The sequence below is a fragment of the Lacerta agilis genome, chromosome Z, assembly GCF_009819535.1.
Source record: "Lacerta agilis isolate rLacAgi1 chromosome Z, rLacAgi1.pri, whole genome shotgun sequence".
Classification (NCBI taxonomy): Eukaryota; Metazoa; Chordata; class Lepidosauria; order Squamata; family Lacertidae; genus Lacerta; species Lacerta agilis.
In genome coordinates this window covers 32,312,796-32,333,175 of record NC_046331.1, presented here as the reverse complement: position 1 = coordinate 32,333,175, position 20,380 = coordinate 32,312,796, and the positions used below count along the sequence as shown (strand labels likewise).

The following is a 20,380-nucleotide window of genomic DNA, read 5'->3' as shown; positions in this document are numbered from 1 at the left end:
GGTGGGGGACATGTTGTACCCGCTCTGGGGTAGTTTATCCACCTTTGGTCCCCACCCTGCACTCAGCTCTCACCCCTCGCCCCTAGAAGCAGTCAGCATGCAACACTGCAACAGTGGCCACATCCCAGGAAATGGCGTTGAATGGCTGGCTAAACCAGGTGTCTCAAACCTTGGGTGAGTTAAGGACTTCCCCATCTTGCAAAGAAAGCCTCTGGCGGATTGAGTGGACAAGGCCAATAGTTGGTCCAGCAGTCAAGAAGGCGAAGTGAGGGGCAGATGGGACTTGCCAACCTGGGAAGATAGCCCATCTCAAAGAAGGAAAGATCTAATCCAAAACCTCTGCTGCCTTATGGCTGTACTCATTCATTAGAAAGGCTTCGGGAATAAGTCCGGAGGAAAAATCTTCTACCAGTCTTTGCAGCCACAGCAGGTGCACTCCATTGTCTTTTGAGATAGGCAGATGCCAGTAAAAACAAATACCAGGAATCTCATGGGCAGTACACAGCATAAACATACAAAATAATTATTTTTTAAAATAATAAAAACATGAACAAAACCAAAGCAATCCAATACCCCTCCCTCCAACAAACAAATTTTAAAGGACATAGAATGTTAATCAGCCAAAAGATTAGTTGAAGAGGAATATTTTTGCCTTGCACCTAAAGATTTATAATGAAGGTGCCAGGTGAGCATCCCTGGAGAGAGCATTCCACAAATGGGGAGCCACTGCAGAAAAGGCCTGTTCTTACGTTGCGACATTCCGGATGTCTCATTCATTAGCTCTTGTTATGCCCCTCATAGTAAACTCTACTGCTCTAGGGTAGGATTAGCAGCATTTTCTAGTGTGCCTTCCCAAAATAAGTTGTCATATCTTCCAAATGTAAAAGTTCATGATCCTACCCAATTAAAAATTAACAACACATTCAACTTTTGGGCTTTTGGAGGCAAGAATGAATAGTTCATTGAGGTCAGTGTGGTACCTGTTGTGGTCTTATGTTATCCTCTACTTATATTGAGTGTATTTTATATGAATTTTAATTGGTTTTAGAAATATGCATTGGTGTGTTTTAAAATGTAGTATACCAACCTATGGCCATATAGTGAAGGCCTCTATAGTTGTACCTTGGTTTTTGAACAGCTTAGTACTCAAAACGTTTTGGCTCCTGAGCACAGCAAACCCAGAAGTGACTTTTCTGGTTTGCGAACTATTTTTGGAAGCCAAATGTCCAATGGGGCTTCCACGGCTTTCGATTGTGTGCAGCCAATCAGAAGCAGTGCTTTGGTTTCCAAATGTTTGGAAGTTGAACGGACGTCTGGAACGGATTCCATTCGACTTCCAAGGTATGACTGTATAGAAATGTCTAAATAATGACAATAAAAAATTCATTCATGGCATCAGTGTTGTTAGGAGGAAATTGAAAATGCATTTTGTTGCATGCTGGAGCCACAAGGAGACTCACTATTCAGTGGGTTTCCTGAAAATGGAGAGAGGTGAATTGGTGAGGTATTGGGTTCATCTCACAAGGGAAAAAATTGTTTACCATCTTGGTTCTGCCCTATATGAAACATGCATAGTAAGATGCCCTAAAATGTTCACAGTGCAGATGTTATCTTGATTCCTAAAAGCATATGCTATTAAAAAGGTAATGCAAGCTTTCCAGCCAATTAGATTTGAAAACTTTCTTTTGACTGGAATAGTGACTTGAGACTTTTGTTTACGGGAACAGATAGGCCCTGTTTGTTTGCAGCTGTTTTGTAACCCTGCAAAAGACGCGATTAGTGGCAGTGTTAGATCAATAAGCATTTAACGGTTCACAGTGTGACAAACTTACCTCTTGATAACCTGAACTGTCATCCAGAGAACATCAAACTGTTATCATCTTCTTCTGAATGAGAACTAATTTTGGGTGTGTGGGGGTGGGGTGTGTGTGTGTCATTTCTCTCTTTCTAACCGTACTTGATTATAGAGGTATTCTTCCGTGTTGGCAAAGCAGTTGCTAAAAGTACTTCATATCAGTTTGCTGAATGCATCTCACTATTGCTACTTATGTTTTCATCTATCACAGCTAAATCTTTAGTTTCATAAATGTATCCTGTAAAACAGTGGTGGGAAAACTCAAATTCATGTGGCTAATTAGGCTCACCAGGTATCCCCATTTGACTCTCAAGGCTGTTTAAGCCAAGGCCACCCAGCTGTCTTATCAACTGACATCATATGACATCAGCTAAGCCATGTCCACTTGTTTATCAGCTGTCATCAAACAGTGGTGAATTCAAGCCATTGCTGTAAAGATAAGTTCATTTGCATGAACTGAGAGCCAGTGTGGTGTAGTGATTACGAGTGGTAGACTCGTAATCTGGGGAACCGGGTTCGTGTCTCCACTCCTCCACATGCAGCGGCTGGGTGACCTTGGGCTAGTCACACTTCTTTGAAGTCTCTCAGCCCCACTCACCTCACAGAGTGTTTGTTGTGGGGGAGGAAGGGAAAGGAGAATGTTAGCTGCTTTGAGACTCCTTCGGGTAGTGAAAAGCAGGATATCAAATCCAAACTCCTCCTCTTCTTTTTCATCTGCAGCTTAACATTATTATTTGAATTTTGTACCTTATCTCATTATGCTGCTGAGTATAAAGTGCCCAATTCAAAAATTCAAACATCACCTAAGCTGAAGTTGTAGCCACAACTTTACATTGCCTTGACTTTATTTTTTTCTTAAATTTATACACCACAGTTCCTCCCAAATTTGTTAGGGGATTGACAGTCGATGTGATTTGAGGAGGGTTGGCTGTATCTGGCTGTAGTCTTCCAGCCAAAGTTGTTCTCTGTCTCTGCTGGAAAATAATACCACTGTATAATTTCTGTACTGTACTTTCCTTTGAGAAAGTAGAGTAGTCAAACTGGGAGATAAAAAATGTTGGCTTGTTCAGTTGTCCCACTGGGAAGGGAAATTGTTAATGGCCACAGGCAGACTCTGCCATGAGAGAAATGCTCCCTACTTCATAACATTTTTTTTTTAAAAAAAACTAATCCATCCTTCATCAGAACATATGGGGGGCACAACAACATAAATAGAAATTTAAAATACAGAATCAAATAAAACATAACAGATAAGTAATACAATAGTAAAGACCAACACAGTGAGACCCAGGCCACTGGATGCCTCTTTGATGCGGGGGGGCGGGGGGCGGGGCGGGGCGGTTTGTTGTCTGGAGTTGATGGCATAGTTCTAGACTAGTATTAACTAGCTTGAATGATCAAACTAGTATTTTTATAGTACTGTTATATTTGTAGATGAAGATTCAGTAAAGTTGTGTTAGTCAGGGCAGACAATACTTCTTCCAAAACACTTGCCAATACATAGGTTAGGAGTACATCACAGAGTCTGTATCTGGAGGTGACTGCATGTGTGGAAGGAAATTGCTCTGCACTCATTTATGATATCCTGGATGATGTGTCTTTTATACCTATTCATCATAAAATTTTGGTCAATTCAGTTTCCTTGTTCCTGTAACTAAATTTGTTTGGAAGCTGTTATTGGCAAGGGATATTATAAATCTGGGTTTTGATTCTGAGATCTTAGTAATTATAAATGTAAGCTACTATTCTACAAATATCTGACAACTGAATATACAATTTGAACGTTTTTGGTTAACAGTTCAGTAACCCCTGCCCTTTGCTGTATCTGGTCACTGTTGGTGACAATGTTTTGCTTTGTCTTAACGTTAGAAGAATTAAATCATGCAAAGGTAATGTTTAATGGTGTTCTGTAATTGAGTTAATGATCAGGTGTGAGACACATTAGGTATTGTGCAGCTGTTAATTTTCAAAACCCATGTGTTTCCAGATTTTGGGATGAGCTAATAGTGAAGTTTTGCTTAATTAAGTCTCTGAACCATTACATTCTTGTGGGTTTTCCTTATCACGAGAACAATTGGATGCATTTAATTTCCTTCAGTTTTTTGGCTTACCTTGGTTAATGTCATTGTTTCTTGTGCGGGCACCAAGCAGGTGTCATAATAAAATTATCATTTCAGGGGAATACATTAGTTTACAGGTGTAGGCAATGCAACAATAGATCCATCTCTCAGCTGCGCATGCAGTACATAGCATTAAGAGTACAATGGAAAACAAACTCTTACAGCATGTTGCATCAGCTTTTCTTCTCCTGCTTTGATAAACAAATACGTTATTGCTCACAAAATAGATCACGGTATTAAATGAAAACAAAATACTGGTTGCTTACCAACAGGTTTAATTTAGATCCTCTATTTGATTTGTTTTGTTAAGCATTTAACTCTGACTTTACCGACACCTGAACCGTTTTTCATTTTTCTTGACCATGTTGCAATTAATGTGTGGACTCATTGAAAAAATAACATAGGGATCAGTATTGTGTGCTTGCAACCAGTAGGAGGCTCTGATGTGCTGAATAAATTGTGATAACACTTTTGCTCTCTCAAATCGCTGATGTAGATGGGCAAGGGCAATAGAGCTACACATCCGCTTTAGACAGTGCCTGTTGGATTTGCTCTGAAGCAGTTCATTAATCAATTTTAGCAATGACATATTTTATTCCACAACAAAGTTGAAATGTCACTGTGCATGCTTCATGCAGGTTTTCACCATGCACATGATGGGTTGATCTCTGTTTATTTATCAGTGGAAATTCTTAAGTTCAACATAAAACGCACAGCCATGGAAATATTGTGAAACTTTCAACAGTTTGGGTGTAGAAACTTTGCTTCTGTTAAGTCTGCACATATTGATAAATGTCCCCTTTGTTTAGCAGTTAAAAAGGCAGTCGAGAATACAGAAGAAAAGAAGGTGTCTCTCCCTAAGAAAAGAGTTAAAGAGCTACGGATATTGGATGGGAAGACTGCACAGAATTTGTGTATGTAATAGGTTTTTCATCTTGCACAGTCCTTGTCTGAGCCCAAACCTTAAGGGTTTTAAAAAAACTTTGTTATACTTTTCTGTTGTCATTCGTTTGATAGTTAGAAAGAAATATCTCAATGTACAAACTGTTGCCTGACAAGCATTGTTGTCTTCATTAGCTGTGGCACCTTGGATTGCATGAAATTTGAGGTATTAGCTAATGTTATCTGGGAGACTGTGACTCTGGACATCAGCAGTAGATGAAATAATGTTCAAGAGTACTCTGATTCAATAAGGTAATGATGGAGTGACCTGTTTCATAGTTAGGTCAAACTTGAATGCCTAGGAGAGAGAAGACTCCTGTATGCCTCTCAACACTTACCAGAGCCAAGAATGTTCCTGTGCTGTTGACCATAAAAAGTGTCTGAGAACACTGATGAAACAACAAAGGTATTATTTAAGAGGCCTGGAAGTCATTTGCAATCCTAGAGTTGTCATAGAGCTGGTTCCTATTTCATCAGGACCTGTATTTAGTTTATTTAATCAGAGTGATGCATCTTTGTACTATAACGCAGGTAGCTCTGTGGTCTAAACCACCGAGCTCCTTGGGCTTGCTGATTGGAAGGACAGCAGTTTAAATCAATGCAACAGGCTGAGCCCCCGTTGCTTCACTGCCAGCTTCTGCCAACCTAGCAGTTCGAATGCATACCAATGCAAGTACCGTATTTTTCGCTCCATAAGACACACTTTTTTCCTCCTAAAAAGTAAGGGGAAATACCTGTGCGTCTTATGGAGCGAATGGTGGTCCCTGGAGCTGAATTGCCCAGGGGCCAAAAGCAGATTGTGCTTTTTATTTTACAAAGAGAAAAGGGAGTGTTGAAAGGACCCCGCTCAGCAGCTGATCAGCAAGAGATCGGGAGAGAGATAAGAGTCCCGGCTCCCTTTCAGCCCCGCCCTCCTTTGTTGAATGTGCTGCAGAGGGAGGTTGTTTGTTTCCCCAGGACATGTGACTGGCTGATTAGATTATCTGTCTACAAACAGTAGAAATGGCTCCCTTTCCTTAAGATTTTTTCAGAAATGTGAGTTAAACCCCATAAAAATGGGGCTTTTCCTCTTTGCTTTTCCCCCTTTGCAAAAGGAGCTTTGCTTTCCCCCCTTTGCAAAAAAGCTGCAAAACCTTTAGCTGATCCTAAAAAAACCCCCAAAACAAAACAAAACAGGGCTTTTCCCTTTGCAAAAAAGCTGCAAAACCTTTAGCTGATCCTAAAAAAAACCCCAAAACAAAACAAAACAGGGCTTTTCCCTTTGCAAAAAAAGCTGCAAAACCTTTAGCTGATCCTTAAAAAAAGGCCTTTTGCCTTTGCAAAAACAGCTGCAAAACCTTTAGCTGATCCTAAAAAAAAAACCCCAGGGCTTTCCCCTTGGCAAAAAAGCTGCAAAACCTTTAGCTGATCCTTTAAAAAAAGGCCTTTTGCCTTTGCAAAAACAGCTGCAAAACTTTTAGCTGATCCTCAAAAAAACAACAACAAAACCAGGGCTTTTAGAGGAAGAAAACCAGAAAAAAATTTTTTTCTTGTTTCCTCCTCTTAAAATGAGGTGCGCCCTATGGTCCGGTGCGTCCTATGGAGCGAAAAATACGGTAGATAAATAGGTACCGCCATGACAGGAAGGTAAACGGCATTTCCGTGTGCTCTGGCACTCATCACAGTTCCCTGTGTACCAGTATCAGTTTATTCATGCTGGTCACATGACCCGGAAAGCTGCTTGTGGACAAACGCTGGCTCCCTCTACCTGAAAAGTGAGATGAGCGCTGCACCCCATAGTAATCTTTGACTGGACTTAACCGTCCAGGGATCCTTTACCTTTTATCTTTTACTATAAGGTCATGTTTTTCTCTACCAGGCCTCACCCCCCCCCCACTCCAATACTTAATCTGGCCTGACATGAGCATTTAGTGTTTACTCATATGCAGAAGTCTCACTTGTGTGTACATGGGTTTACTCCCAGGTTGGTGTGCACAGTGGATTAATACTTAGTCTCTCACCATAAACCCTACTGCCCCTTCCTCAAACAAAAGCCTATGCTGTAATCCTATGCTCACTTTACATGGGAGACATGCCTAAATACCAATCATTCTTAAGGTAATTTTTTTATTGAAATTATTTTTGTTGTTGTTTAATTGATGCTTTTCCAATGACAATTTTAATGTAACAATAGAAAGTAAAAGTCATTTCCATTTGACAATAGATTCTGAAATAGTGGTGTTTCATTTCAGCAATTTTCCTGGGATCTTTCCGCATGCCTTATGAAGAAATAAAATATATTATTCTAGAAGTGGATGAATTAAAACTGAGTGAAGCACTGATTCAGGTAAGTTAACATAGCAACTCTTAGAATCAAAATTTAAATCATCAGAATGATAACCTATTCAATTATCCATATCTTGGTAACATGTTTTGTTCTTATTTTTGTTACCGGTATGAACTTTGTGTTATTATTATGTATTTTTATGCTGTGAACCACTCTGAGATCTTTGGATAAAGGGTGGCATACAAATCTAATAAATAAAATAATAATAAATAATAAATATTCACCATAGTGTGGTATGGGGTTAATGGCATCACATACCCCAGGGGTTGCCAATGTAGTGCCTTTCAGAAGCTGTAGAACTACTATTGCCTTCATTCCTGGCCACTTGTGATGTTGGCTTAGACTAGTGAGAGTTAGAATCCAGTTAGTATCTCTGCCATGGTATCTATATAAATAATAAATATCTGGGGGACACCACATTGGTGACTCCTGACATACCTACTATAGGGGAAATTATTCAGAATGGAGCTGCTTGTAAACTTTAAATGTCTTAAATTAACACAATGATTGACCCAGATGTGTGCCCCACTTGAACCACTGTGTTGTCATTTGTAAATTTTGAAATATTAATTCACATTGTTCATTTGATCTACATCAGAGGTGGGTAATCTATAGCCCTCCAGATGTTGTTGGATTCCAGTTCCCATTAGGCCCAGCCAGCATGAGCAATAATTTGGCATGGTGGGAGTTGGAGTCCTGTAGTATCTGAAGGCACCCAGGTTCTCCACTCCAAATGCTTTCTTTACTCTTTCTGGAAAGCCTAGTACTGTTTTAAATGGGTTGTGCTCAAGTTCTGCTCAAGTTCTATTCAAATTGCCCAATAATTCTTTTAGGAACAAATTTACAGATTAGATTGCTAATTTTATTTCATTGGCACACATGTTTCAAGATAAAAAATATCTCCTCTTAGTTTGATACCTCATCATATGGGGCAATTGGGGCAGTTAATTACCCTTTTAAAATGTGTAAACCTTCAGTTAATCTTACAATTCGTTCTATACCTGCTCCCAGTTTCTGATGCTTATGATGAGAGTAAAATACAGAAGCCTCCCCTTGCATGCAGCCGGTAGATGTGCCTGCTCATTTAAAGATAATTTCAGGATGATTATGCAAGCACAAGCCTGAAAATGATTGGCTCCTGTGGCTTGCAAATGTCACTTTTTCCCAAGGCAAAGGATAGAAGCATGAACCCCCCCCCCCACAGCAATTTGATGGAGAAAGTAGAGGGGTTAGAAAACATGATGGGGGCTCTCCCCCTCTTCCCCTTGATGCTTTTTTTCAGAGGAGAGTGCAGGAAAGAGAATCTTTCATATTTAAATACTGGACTGCCAGACAACTTTCCTTGTGTTTTAGAAATAAATTTATGGAGGTTCAGAAATCTTAGTGGGGGACAACATGCTGTACAATAAGAACTATTTCCAAATTGTCACCATGTTGGAATTCCTAGTCTCCTTAAAATAAATGAATGAACGGTCCACAGGCCTTCACATATAAAGCTCCAGACAATAAAGTGAAAGGCTGACTGCAAAACCCACTAACAATACATTGTTGTTGCTAAAAATTAGAACAAAAAATAACCAATTTGGCTTAACTATTCAGCAGAAGTTGCTTATTTTTTTGAGGAAGCTTGAAATACAAGTTTTGTAACTAAATCAGTTATATAACTTTAACTCTGTTTTCATTTAACACAAATCCAGAGTTATTGGCTTATCATTTATTTATTTATTTATTTATTTTTGCAAAACGGTAGCATGTGCTCTTATAGCTTTCATTTTACTCCTTTCCTGGCATGAGCAGGATAAAGAATGAAGCCTTGGTTTCATATTATATCTGAACCAGGGATGAATAAGTGAGCATTAAACCATTATTTAAGGTTGGTTAGCGATTGCATGCTAGACATGTCAAATAGGGCAGGGCCAAAACCACCCTAACACATCCATCTACCCATTCATATAAACATACAACCCAACATGAAATACATTACATAGAAAGAGAGTGCAGGTCACGCACACACAAAATATGATTTGGCATAAGGCAGCCTCCTAAGCTGCCTGCACCGGTAGATTTAACTAAGAGTCATAGGTATAATAATTGGGAGTATATTGATAATAACTTGTGTATGTCATATATCCCTAAATTTGTTAAGTATCCAATCTGAGTACATTATGATGGGTTTTATAATGAAAAATCCATGTGTGTGACCAAGGCTTGAGTGACTTAATGAGATGTTTTGAGACAAGAAAGAAAGGTTATATTTTTGTATGCAAGAAAAGGCACCATGGTTCAATATCTTCACTTAACTAACCTTTAAGTGTGCAATTAACATTTAAAGAAAATAAAAGTTTGTGGAATACTGTTGAATAATTGCAGAAATGTGAAAAGCAGTTAAATGTCTCAGTTCTGTTTAACAGACAGTTTTTTAACATCACAGTGCTGACATGCCATAAAATTAGAGCTATGAGGCATGAACGATTGAATACAAAGTGTGTTTTAATGCTGTCACAAACACTTTCTTTTGACTATCCTGTCTAAAACTGGATCAGTAAGGTGCCTCTTGAAATGTGATTCTATGCAAAATATTGTACTGTAGTGTTATGCTGTGAATGTGTTAACGGGTGCATGTATGGAATGTATTAAAATTAGAACTGGGGACAACTGTCATACCTTCATCGTAATGAAGGTTGCTTGTTAATCCAAGGTTGGTATTTTTTGTTTGCCTTCTGCATAGTTTTATAAACTAGCCAGCAGTCTAATGACATTTCCATCTAGCGTTTACATATGGAAACAGGGAAACGAAATATTTGCAACGTAAGGTGTAAACAAAACTCACTCAATTCTGATCAATGTCAGAAACAGATGTTCTTAACTATCTAACTTTATACATACAGATCCAACAACTGTTCACAGTGGAATGGAAATAAAAAAAAATGAACCTGGGTAGCATTTGGTGAAATGTTAGGTTGTGATGGTTGACTCTGATAAAGTGATTTTGCTACCTCTTGCAACTTTGTGGTGAAGGAGTCCCTTCTTCCAATAAATGGTAGTAAGAAAACTCACCATGCTTTAGCAGGTGATGGCGAACTACATTTTCACCATTATTTAGAAGAATGCTTTGCCACAACAGGATTGCAGTGGAAAGAAAATTCAGTGAATGTCACATTAAAATGATTGAGTTTCTCCACAAACTTTGATAGCCTCTACAAACAGCACATGTATATTTGAACATGTCTATGTGGCAAATCCATGTGTGACCAAGGACAGAGAAACAACAAATGTTTGTAAATATAGTGTGGGCACAGAGCCAGACATGCTCTTTAGGGCATGTTCATTGTTCATGTGCAGTTGGAAAGTTATAATTAACACACTGAAAAATGAATATTAGTAAATGCCTACCTCCCCTACCATATTCCACCAGTCTTTGTCAAGCAAAGAGTAAAAGTGTTCCTGTGGTTTTTGCTTTTAGTTTATAGTCCTGAGAGAAAGGCCTGTGATTCATTTGCATTTATTAGGAATGTGCCTTGGCTCTGTGTGTACCCCAATAACAAGACAAAATAGAATGATTTATGGCAGACTCTTATATTCTTGAGTTGAATTGTACTACTAACAAGGCATGTTGAGAAGGATCAGGGAATTCCTCTACATCTTTTCTTTTCTGAGAAATGAAACCGACTGATTTGGGAAACACACAGAGCTCCAAAGAGAAACCAGTAGGAGGACACTTCAGTCCCCCAGGACATTCTATACAAGATCTCAAAGTAGCTGTCTTATTACAAAAGAATTTCAGAAATAGACTGGAAAGAGAAGTTGCTGAATTGCAACTTATTACTAAACGTAAAACCATGGAGAGACCTGGTCTGAATACATGATATACCATATATACTCGTATAAGCCGACTTTTTCAGCACATTTTTTGTGCTGAAAAAGCCGCCCTCGGCTTATACTCAAATGAGACAGGCAGCGGCTGCGGGACGAGCGGCGAGAAAGGAGCCCTTTCTTGCCATTTGTCCCGCTGCCACTGCTGCCCACCTCTTGCAAGGGCAGGCACAGGAGCTGCATTGGGGAAGGCGCTGCACTGTACCTCTCCCAACCGCGGCTCCTATGCCTGCTCTTGCGAGAGGCAGCGGAGGAACGATCAGCCCGAAAGGAGCCTTTTTGGGGCTGCTTGTTCCTCCGTCGCCGACAGCACTTTCAGGCTACTCGTTCCTCCTCCTCCACAGCAGCAAAGGTGGCAGAGGAGGAAGGAACAGCCCGAAAGGGCTCCTTTCGGGCTGCTCGCTCCTCCGCCACCGACACATGCTCATGCACTCTGGCCCACCAGGAGGTTTGTGGTATGGTGAACTGGCTTATATTCAAGTCAATAAGCTTTTCCTTTTTTGTAGTAAAATTAGGTGCCTTGGCTTATATTCGGGTCGGCTTATACTCGAGTATATAAGTAGCTATTTTAGCAATCTTACCCCTTGCTTTTTCCTGTAAGACCAATTGCAGTTGTTAACAGTCATCAGCAGGTTTACCACACCTATCAGCCAGTCACCCATTCCCACCACCCTTCTGAGTAATTCCCCTCCCCACCCTCTCACTATATATAAGGGTCTGGTGACTTCTGTTTCAGTGTATCTGAAGAAGTGTGCATGCACACGAAAGCTCATGCCAATAACAAACTTAGTTGGTCTCCAAGGTGCTACTGGAAGGATTTTTTTTATTTTGTTTCAACTATGGCAGACCAACATGGCTACCTACCCATAGCTCCAAAGGGGAGAGGTGCAGAGAAAAAGGCAGAGAGAGGGTGGAGATATGTGGGGATGTTTCCTTTTGGTGGATAGATCACAATATTCCCCAGTGTGCTCTACTCAGTGATTTTTTTTTGGGGGGGGGGTATTTTTCAAGTCAGTTCTTGTTAGTTTTTGCTTTGAGAATGGGGTGTGAACAGTGCAGTCACACCATTGGGGTTGCCTGTTACTTTCCCAATCATTCTTTCTTCTGAAAAACAATTTTAAGATTTTCTTCATTGATAGTGCTTCCAGGAACATGGAAGGTTCCTTAATTATACAGTTTTCACACATGCTGAAGGCCTACCTCTTTACTCTGGCTTTTCACACTTAAAGTCTATGTTTTTAGGACCCACCTTATTTTTATTTTTTGATTATAGATTTTTAAATTTGTTTTTAATGCTGTAATCTTACAGTGAAGGTTAGGTGATAACATAATTATCAGCAGTAACAACAATTACGTGGGGCAATCCCTGTATGGGACAGCTGAATATTCCTGCATTGCAGGGGGTGGACTAGATGATCCTCAGGGCGCCTTCCAATTCTACAATTCTGTGATTCTATGATTGTTATATAAAGTAAAATTGCCTAAAACAATAGTCCCTGGACCTAGATTAAGATTTTATATAGAATCATAGAAATGTAGAGTGTGAAGTGACCCTGAGGATCATCTGTGTATCTTTATTACAGAACTTTCCAAACTGTGTGTCGGCTGCAGTGTGCAGGTGTGTCACACATACGCTTCCCACACTCCTCCCAGGGCTGGAAAGGGGTTAGTTTAACCTCTGGTTTGCTAGTAAAACTGAATTACTATGTTGCGAAATGATGCATGTTTAAAAAGTATGTCACCAACATGAAAAGTTTGGAAAGCTCTGCTTTATTAAGTTGAAGCTAGTGATGTTGAATTCTCGAGAATAATCTTTTGGAGAATATTCTTGATTAATGAGAATATTAGAGAATTTTCATTGAAAATAGGAGAATATTCATTTTAATGCATTGAAAATGATATAATTAGTTAATATACATATTTATTCATGGGTAAATTTGTTCAGATGGCAACCAAAAACTGTACAGATACTTTTATTCAATGGGGCAATGCAGTGAATTCACATTCTTTGATTTTTTGCACCAAACTTGAAATTGAAAATTCAACGTGAATGACTCACGTTAATCACTAAGCCTGCCATTAACCGTATATTTACCATCAACATTGAATTCTAATTATGTTGTACATGTATGAAATGTAGCTTTTAAAGTAAAAGGAATAAAAAAACCAACTGATTGACAGTGTGGATGGGATCGTCAAAGCTACTTTCTGCAAAATAAATAAATAAATCACACTGCATTGCCAAGGGTATAGAATTGCAAAGAATAAGGTCACACCAAAATAGAAAAAATGCTATTACATATAGTTGAAATACATACAAATTCAAATGTTCAACAAATTAAATGAATAGCATTTTTTTTAAATAAAAAAAATAAAATTCTGCAGCTCACATTTCAGAACTGCCAATAGTGAATGACACAATGGTGAATGCCCCGTAATGTAACTGGATAAAAACTGGATGCTCAGTAATGTAACTGGATAAAAACTGGATTAAAAAAATCATTATTCATTACTTACACTAGCAATATCACAGCGTGACTTATTGTTTACTAGATTTTTTAAATGTGGGTTGTAAAACTGGTTCTTACATTAGAATTTACAGTTTGTGGAGAATATTTTCTAGCAAATTTTCTAGCAGAGAATATGCCCAAGAATATTCACATTCTCAAGAATATTCTCATCTCACATCGCTAGTTGAAGCATAATAAATCTGTATCTATACCATTTATACCTATGATTAATAAATATAAAAATAATTCTTATTTCTGCTTGTGTCACTAGAATTTGGTAAAGAACCTCCCTGAACCAAAAGAGCTCAGTGCCTTAGCCGAGTTAAAGAATGAGTATGATGATCTCTGTGAGCCAGAACAATTTGGAGTTGTGGTAAGTTCTGTTTCATAAATTCAACCTGTAATTGCTGTCCGCTGTGCATTTGGGCAAGTTTGCCAAAGATTTCTGAGAACATCTCTTTAAAAATAACAGCTGCTTTTTTATTAGTGGATAGCTATATGCTGTCTTAATAATACAGCAGTACCGTAAAATGATCATTAGGCTGATTGCCACCCTTCTAGCTACTGATGATGAGAGCATGCAAAAAAGATTTTCTGCCAATCATCTTACCACATGGACAGGTACATGACAGAGTAAACTTATACTCTACCCAAAATGGCTCAAAATAATAAAATCACCCCCAAAATCATCCCCTTTAAAAACATTTGTTAAAGTCTATCTAAATAACATACATATATGTGCAATAATATGTGCAAAGCATCAGCTTTCAAAATTGTTTTCTGAAGCAGTATCGTGCTCACAAATAACTAAAACAATAGAATATCTTATTGCTATCTAGTTCATTTGAAAGGTGTCTTGCAGTGGCAAATGGCCTACGCCTTTTTACCTACTGGCCACAACGTAGATCTAAAATAATGTTACATTTTGGCTAAGTGGCTTCTTTGCAAGTCATGCATTGATAAACATAGATATTTTGCTCCTTGTGTAATCACTTCTGAAGTTCTACATTCAAGGTCTTGTAGCACATGTAGTATGCCCACATGGCATTTGTTTATGAGATTTATAAACCATCGCTTAAAGACCCCAAGACAGTGTGCATTCATAATTAAAGCAAAATTAATTGTGACATAGCATAATACCACATATCAGACACAAAAAATAATCATTAAAGCTATCAACACCTAATACCTATGGTCACAGAAGCAGGCAATAAAGACTCAGAAACTGACTAGCATAATGTTATGCTAGTCCAAAGACCTGACCAAAGAAATGCGTCTTCCTCTGCTAATGAAATGTGGTGCTAGACTCAGCTTGGAAGACAGTTTATTCCAGAGATAAAGCACTGCCTCAGAGAAAGTACTCTCACATTTTGCATCCTCATAACTTTCATCAGGTGAAGGAATCTCAAGTACAACTTCCCTTTGTCTATCTTAGTACAAAGGATTTTGTGTCTAGTCATTGAAAAGAACTAATGTAGTAGAGTGGTTAAAATGCTGAGAAGGCCAAATTTAATTCCAGCTCATCCCTGATGATCAGAGGGTGGCATTGGGCTGTCTCTTTCTGTGAGTTCTGCTCTAGGTGCCTTGGAGAAAGGGCAATAGCGACACATGTGAGAAATTCTCAAAAAACAACATTTGACTGTCTTTATATACCACGTTTCTTTAAACATTGAGGATAACTGGATTCATTATGATTAAAATACTGTGCATTTAAAGCGGAGATTAACAGCCAAGAACTGACAAGGTAACAACAACAACATCCTTCAACTTTGGCCACTTCTTTGTATTAACAATTTTTTATAGTATACAGTCCCCTCCCACATACATGTGATTGACTCATGTGTGACTGTGTATATGTGCAGTGCTGGTAAGTAAGTAAGTAAGTGAGTAGTGCAGCAGCAGTCACTTTTTCTGCGCAGCTTCCAGCCAGCCCTGCTTCAACTCTAGTTGAAGAGGGAGTTGTGTGGAGAGAGCGTGGGAGGGAGAGCCAGAGTGCAGGAAAAAGTGGGTGCTTAGAGGCATTTTAGGGGGTCTTTCCCACAGTCACGTGAATATTTTTTCCTAAAAAACATTGGGTCAGGTTTTTTTTTGTTTTTTTTGTTTTAGCGTAGATGTCATTTAAGCTTCAATTACGTCTTCTAGGACTCCTGAGGCGTCCACTACTGCTGCTGTTATTTTGGTGCAAAGTAGATTTCACAGACACTTTTGTTCTTTATGACCTATAGTACAAGCAAAAGCATTGGATAAAATTCCTGGTTGTCTAAAACTATATGTTAGGTTGATGACTATAGTTGACCAAGTAATAATCCATTTACGTAGCATGTGAACATTAGTTACTTCTGGGTGAAGCCACCTTCAGTTCCTAAACATGTGAATTAAGTTTTAAGACTAGGTTGAGGTGGTGTTCCTAGGAGAAGGGGGAATTGTTATTGTGTATATTTGAAAATCCATACTTGAAACAACCCGTAAACACCCAAATCCATTATCCTTGCACATATCAGAAGTAATTCTGCTGGATTGAATAAAGATTTACCTGGCTGTAGATCACTGAACATAGACTTCATAAAGTGATTTTGAACTAAATGTTTTGCCTAAGGCTGTGCTTTTTATTTTCAGCATACAGTCTGACTGCTTCTTTGCCTTTATATTATAATATAATCTGTTTGCTTTGTGTAAAATTTCATTCAAATGCTCATTTTCAGGAAACTGTGAAGCTTCAATCAAAAGCTATTTCCACCCTTTTCTACCTACTATTGATAGATGCTCACTTGTTTATATCTTTATTTTTGAAATGTATTCATGGTAGCTAAGCCTTCCACAGCTCTTCCCTATTTTAAACAATAAATTAATCTTAGAATAATATTATCTCATTGTCCTTCTTAAGGCTTATCCCAATTTTGTATAGCTACTTCGAGACTCCTTCGGGTAGTGATAAAGCGGTGTATCAAATCCAAACTCTTCTTCTTTTCTCCTATATTTGTTTTGGGAAGAGAGTGTTACTATCAAACTACATGTTATATACATATGTGGGAATTTAACCTCCAATGCCTTCTTTAAAAGGAGAATTACTTCAAAGGGGGAATCAAGAAAGAAGTATGGTGAGAAGGCCATACTATTCACACACCCTTCTGGTTGGCTGTACGCTAATTAATTTCAATAGAGCTCAATGTCAAGGCTTTTCCATCTGTAGGATTTACAATGTATGTTTTAAATGCCACATCACCTATAACATTGCATTATCATTGAGTATTCACAGTTTTTTATTGTATTGAGTGTGTTTTAGGAACTCTTTGCCAAGCTGTATCGAAATAGGTGTATATACGCCTAATATACATGGATGTTCTCTTCTCCTCTCTGTAAGAGGGAGAAATCAATTCTGTGCACATACATCTGACATTGAAGCATTAGGTTCTAATAAAAAATCGGGTTAACTTGACAGTGTATGGAGATTTCTCCTGTTCAGGTGGCAATTATAGATCATAGCTTGGCTAAAAGGCCTCTTGCTATAATAATCTGGATACTGCTATTAAGAACAGGTTAAGTAAGAAGAGGATGATTGAAAGGCTGCCTTCTATTTGAAGTTTTTCTTTTCAGAATGTGTATACCTATTTGCATATACAAATTAGGTAAGTTAATTATTAATATAAGGTTTTAATTGGATAATCAATATACCCATCAAACCTAATAAAGGTCAAAATTAGATGTTTAAAATTCATTTAGAAAAGTCACACTTTGTAATTAGGTTACTTATTATAACAGACTAATTAGCTTAATATTCTTATTTGTGCATGAAAATTGGAGCATCACATTTTCATTTAGATGAAGCATTAAGATGAATTATATATTCTAATGAACTACAGTTTTTTGGAGTTATATCTTAGAATCAAATGAAGTTTCACATCTCATATGAGTGAGATGAAATTTAATGACAGATAGCAAAGAGGAGTTTCCAGCCTTTGCTGCCACAGTGTGCTATTGTAAGCCTCTGAGAGTAAAAACTCACCTGTTAATCTTGAAGCAGTATTGTTGCTAATGATTCACTGTGAGTTGTATAGGTTAGTGACATACAGGTAACTCGCATCTTAAGCAGAACTAACATTCCAGGGATGGGGCTCATATGCAAAAAGCATATAGTCAAAACCAATGCATGACCAATCTTCTCTTCCAGAAGTGGCACGTCAGATGGGTCTTGAGCCCCTCCCTCTAAGCAAGGCAGATAGTTTGTAAGCTCTCCATCTTGCTTACTATGCTCTGGGAGGCTCATACGAGATCTACAAGGCCGACTAAGTGCCTGCACGGTCTTGTGAGAGCATCCCAGAGCACAGTAAGCAAGTGTGAAAGTTTCAAAGCTGTGCCAAGTAAAGCTTGTACAAAATGAGCTTTTTAGCTCTTTGCCTTCCATGCATTTAATTTATGTGATTTCAACCAACCACGTAAAGTTGAAATGCGGGTAAATGCGTGTAAGTTGTGAGTTACCGGTACTTTAATCATTTTGTAAAACCTCTTTGATTTATTTTTTAAAAAATTCAAGTGATGTATAAAATTTATGAAATAAAAATAATAAAAAGATGATAATAATACTTCATTTGATTATATTGCTTTCCTGTCAGCTCCTATAATCAAATTTCCAAACACCTTCTTGTATGATTAGTTACCATTATTATTACCATTATTATTTAGCACTTTATATAGCCTGGTTAATATGCCAGCACTTGTAATAAATGCATCCTACTGGTGCCTGCATTTTAATATTAAAGTAGAAACTTAACTTGCTTAAATGGGCTCTTCAAAACCAAATATTCTTTTCCACAAAGCAGTGAATAAAACAAAAAAAAATGCTAACACTACGCCTATCCATACTAAGAAAAGGAAGCAAAATTTGAGAAACACTTCTAATAAGTGCTAGGCCACAGTATTGGAAATCTCTTCAAATGAAATCCTAAGATTTCTGTTTTGTTTCTTACTGGTGCAAAAAAGGAAAAGAATAGTGAATCTAATAATGAAGTGTAGTAGTTAAGTAGTCAAGACCCAGATTTATTAATTATTTAGTAGACAATTTGCTGCTCTTCATCAGGGAAGCCTACAAAAAAACCAGTGTCCAATTTAACTATCACATACATATAACCTATTTCAAACCATAACTATCAATGTAACTATGCCTCCTAGTTCTTAATGCAGCCTCTTTTTCTGTTTTCTTATTGGTACTGTAGAAAAAGAGCAAGTGAGGGTGAATTGAGTGGAACTGTGCTTGTTTCTAAAATGCTGGAAGTGAGTTTTTGAAATATACAGAATCCCTGTTAGACCAGGACAAGTCTTAGACAAGTTAGACAAGTTAGATTTTCTCAGCCTGGCTCTATTATACATATATCTTGAATCCCTTTATACAGCATGAGGACATACCACGCTTCCAGGACCTGCTTACCCCCCACCACTCTACCTCCTTGGCCAAATTGGAAAATCGTGGTTTAGAAAGGGGTGGCCACATACTGGTAGTTAGAATTACTGTCCTGCTTTTGGGCTTCTCATAGGCATCTGGTTGATCCAGCCCGATCCAACAGGCTCTTCTTCTGTTACTAAGGAACAGGACACTTCTGAGATCAGAAACTTGCTTTTAGTGATTGAATTCCCATTCCACACCAAGGCAAGCCACTGCTTAGCGTAGACGTGCTAGCTGCTGAAGAGATTGTTACAGCTTTGCACCCTCCCTAGGTCTTTTAGGTCAGCAAGGTAGCTAAATCAATATTTGGCTCAGATTTTCAACCAAACCAGGGATCGGGGTTTAAGGTTTCTCCTCCTTAACCACAACATATAGCCAAGTTTTGTCCTGTGGTTACAAGTCATGGCTAAGGGAGAAAGACCTTAACTATGACCTTGAGTTTTGCTAAGCCAAAGATTGACTGTCTTTAGAAGCCTGAAGGGGAATCAGTACATATGTGCAGCTATGGTGAGTAGTACTCTGGCTTATGTTGATGAGGAAACAAGGCCACCATCATGACCTCACAGTCCATTCAAAGGGGTGGGGATTGCTGGTTCCACCGTTACCCCTCTGCTTTCTTCATTTTAGCACCCTATTTCTTAGGGGGAAATGGTTGCTATCATTAAACAATTAGATGTCAAACATCTTTTTTTATCTTTTGAAAAGGACCCAGAAACCCAGTAGCAAATCTTAGTCTGCTTTCTACCTGCCCCTGCTCTAGACCATCAAATCCCACTTGATTCTCACTTTGTGTTGGCTCAGAAACTAAACCTGTTGGGAGAGGGGGATATGGTTGACTGAATCCCCCATCTGTTCAAAGGGAGGTCTGATTATTTTCAGTGACAGGACTAGAACACTGTTTAGAAATCTTGTAAGTAGCAAAAGCATAAATCAGATGCTCCATAGGGAAATAACGCACTTGTAACAGTTATAAAAATCTGTCAATGCCTCTTCCTCCCCCTTTTAATAAAGTGTAGGATCAACTCAAAATAATGAAATTCCCTTGGTAGCATTTTGATGGACAATGACCTCATAATACAAATAAACCCTTGCATAATGCACATTTGTGGCCAGTGACCTAGAGCACTTATGCAATGAATCATTAAAAAAAGAGTAAGGCATCTGAAATGCAGTAAAAGATCACATCTGACAACTGTCACTGGTTTCAATCAAATACTTTTAGGTGCTTATATGGCTTAGTCTGGCTGAATGCTGTTGTGAGACTAGAAGCTTTTAATGATTTTATCTGCCTGTGGCATTATTTTTGTACACCCAATA

At 38.4% G+C, this 20,380-nt stretch overlaps 1 protein-coding gene across 7 annotated transcripts in view; it reads left to right on the top strand.

Annotated features, from left to right (window-relative positions):
- DIAPH2 (diaphanous related formin 2) overlaps positions 1 to 20,380 on the top strand; it is a 322,676-nt gene that overhangs the window by 106,473 nt on the left and 195,823 nt on the right. For 4 of the 7 annotated variants that reach the window (XM_033137161.1, XM_033137160.1, XM_033137157.1 and 1 more), the window contains 3 exons: positions 4,785 to 4,889; positions 7,149 to 7,243; positions 13,898 to 13,999. In XM_033137161.1, the coding sequence (XP_032993052.1) occupies positions 4,785 to 4,889; positions 7,149 to 7,243; positions 13,898 to 13,999 (302 nt within the window). The remainder of the gene's footprint in view (positions 1 to 4,784; positions 4,890 to 7,148; positions 7,244 to 13,897; positions 14,000 to 20,380) is intronic. The other 3 variants (XM_033137162.1, XM_033137158.1, XM_033137156.1) reach the window with 1 other exon arrangement.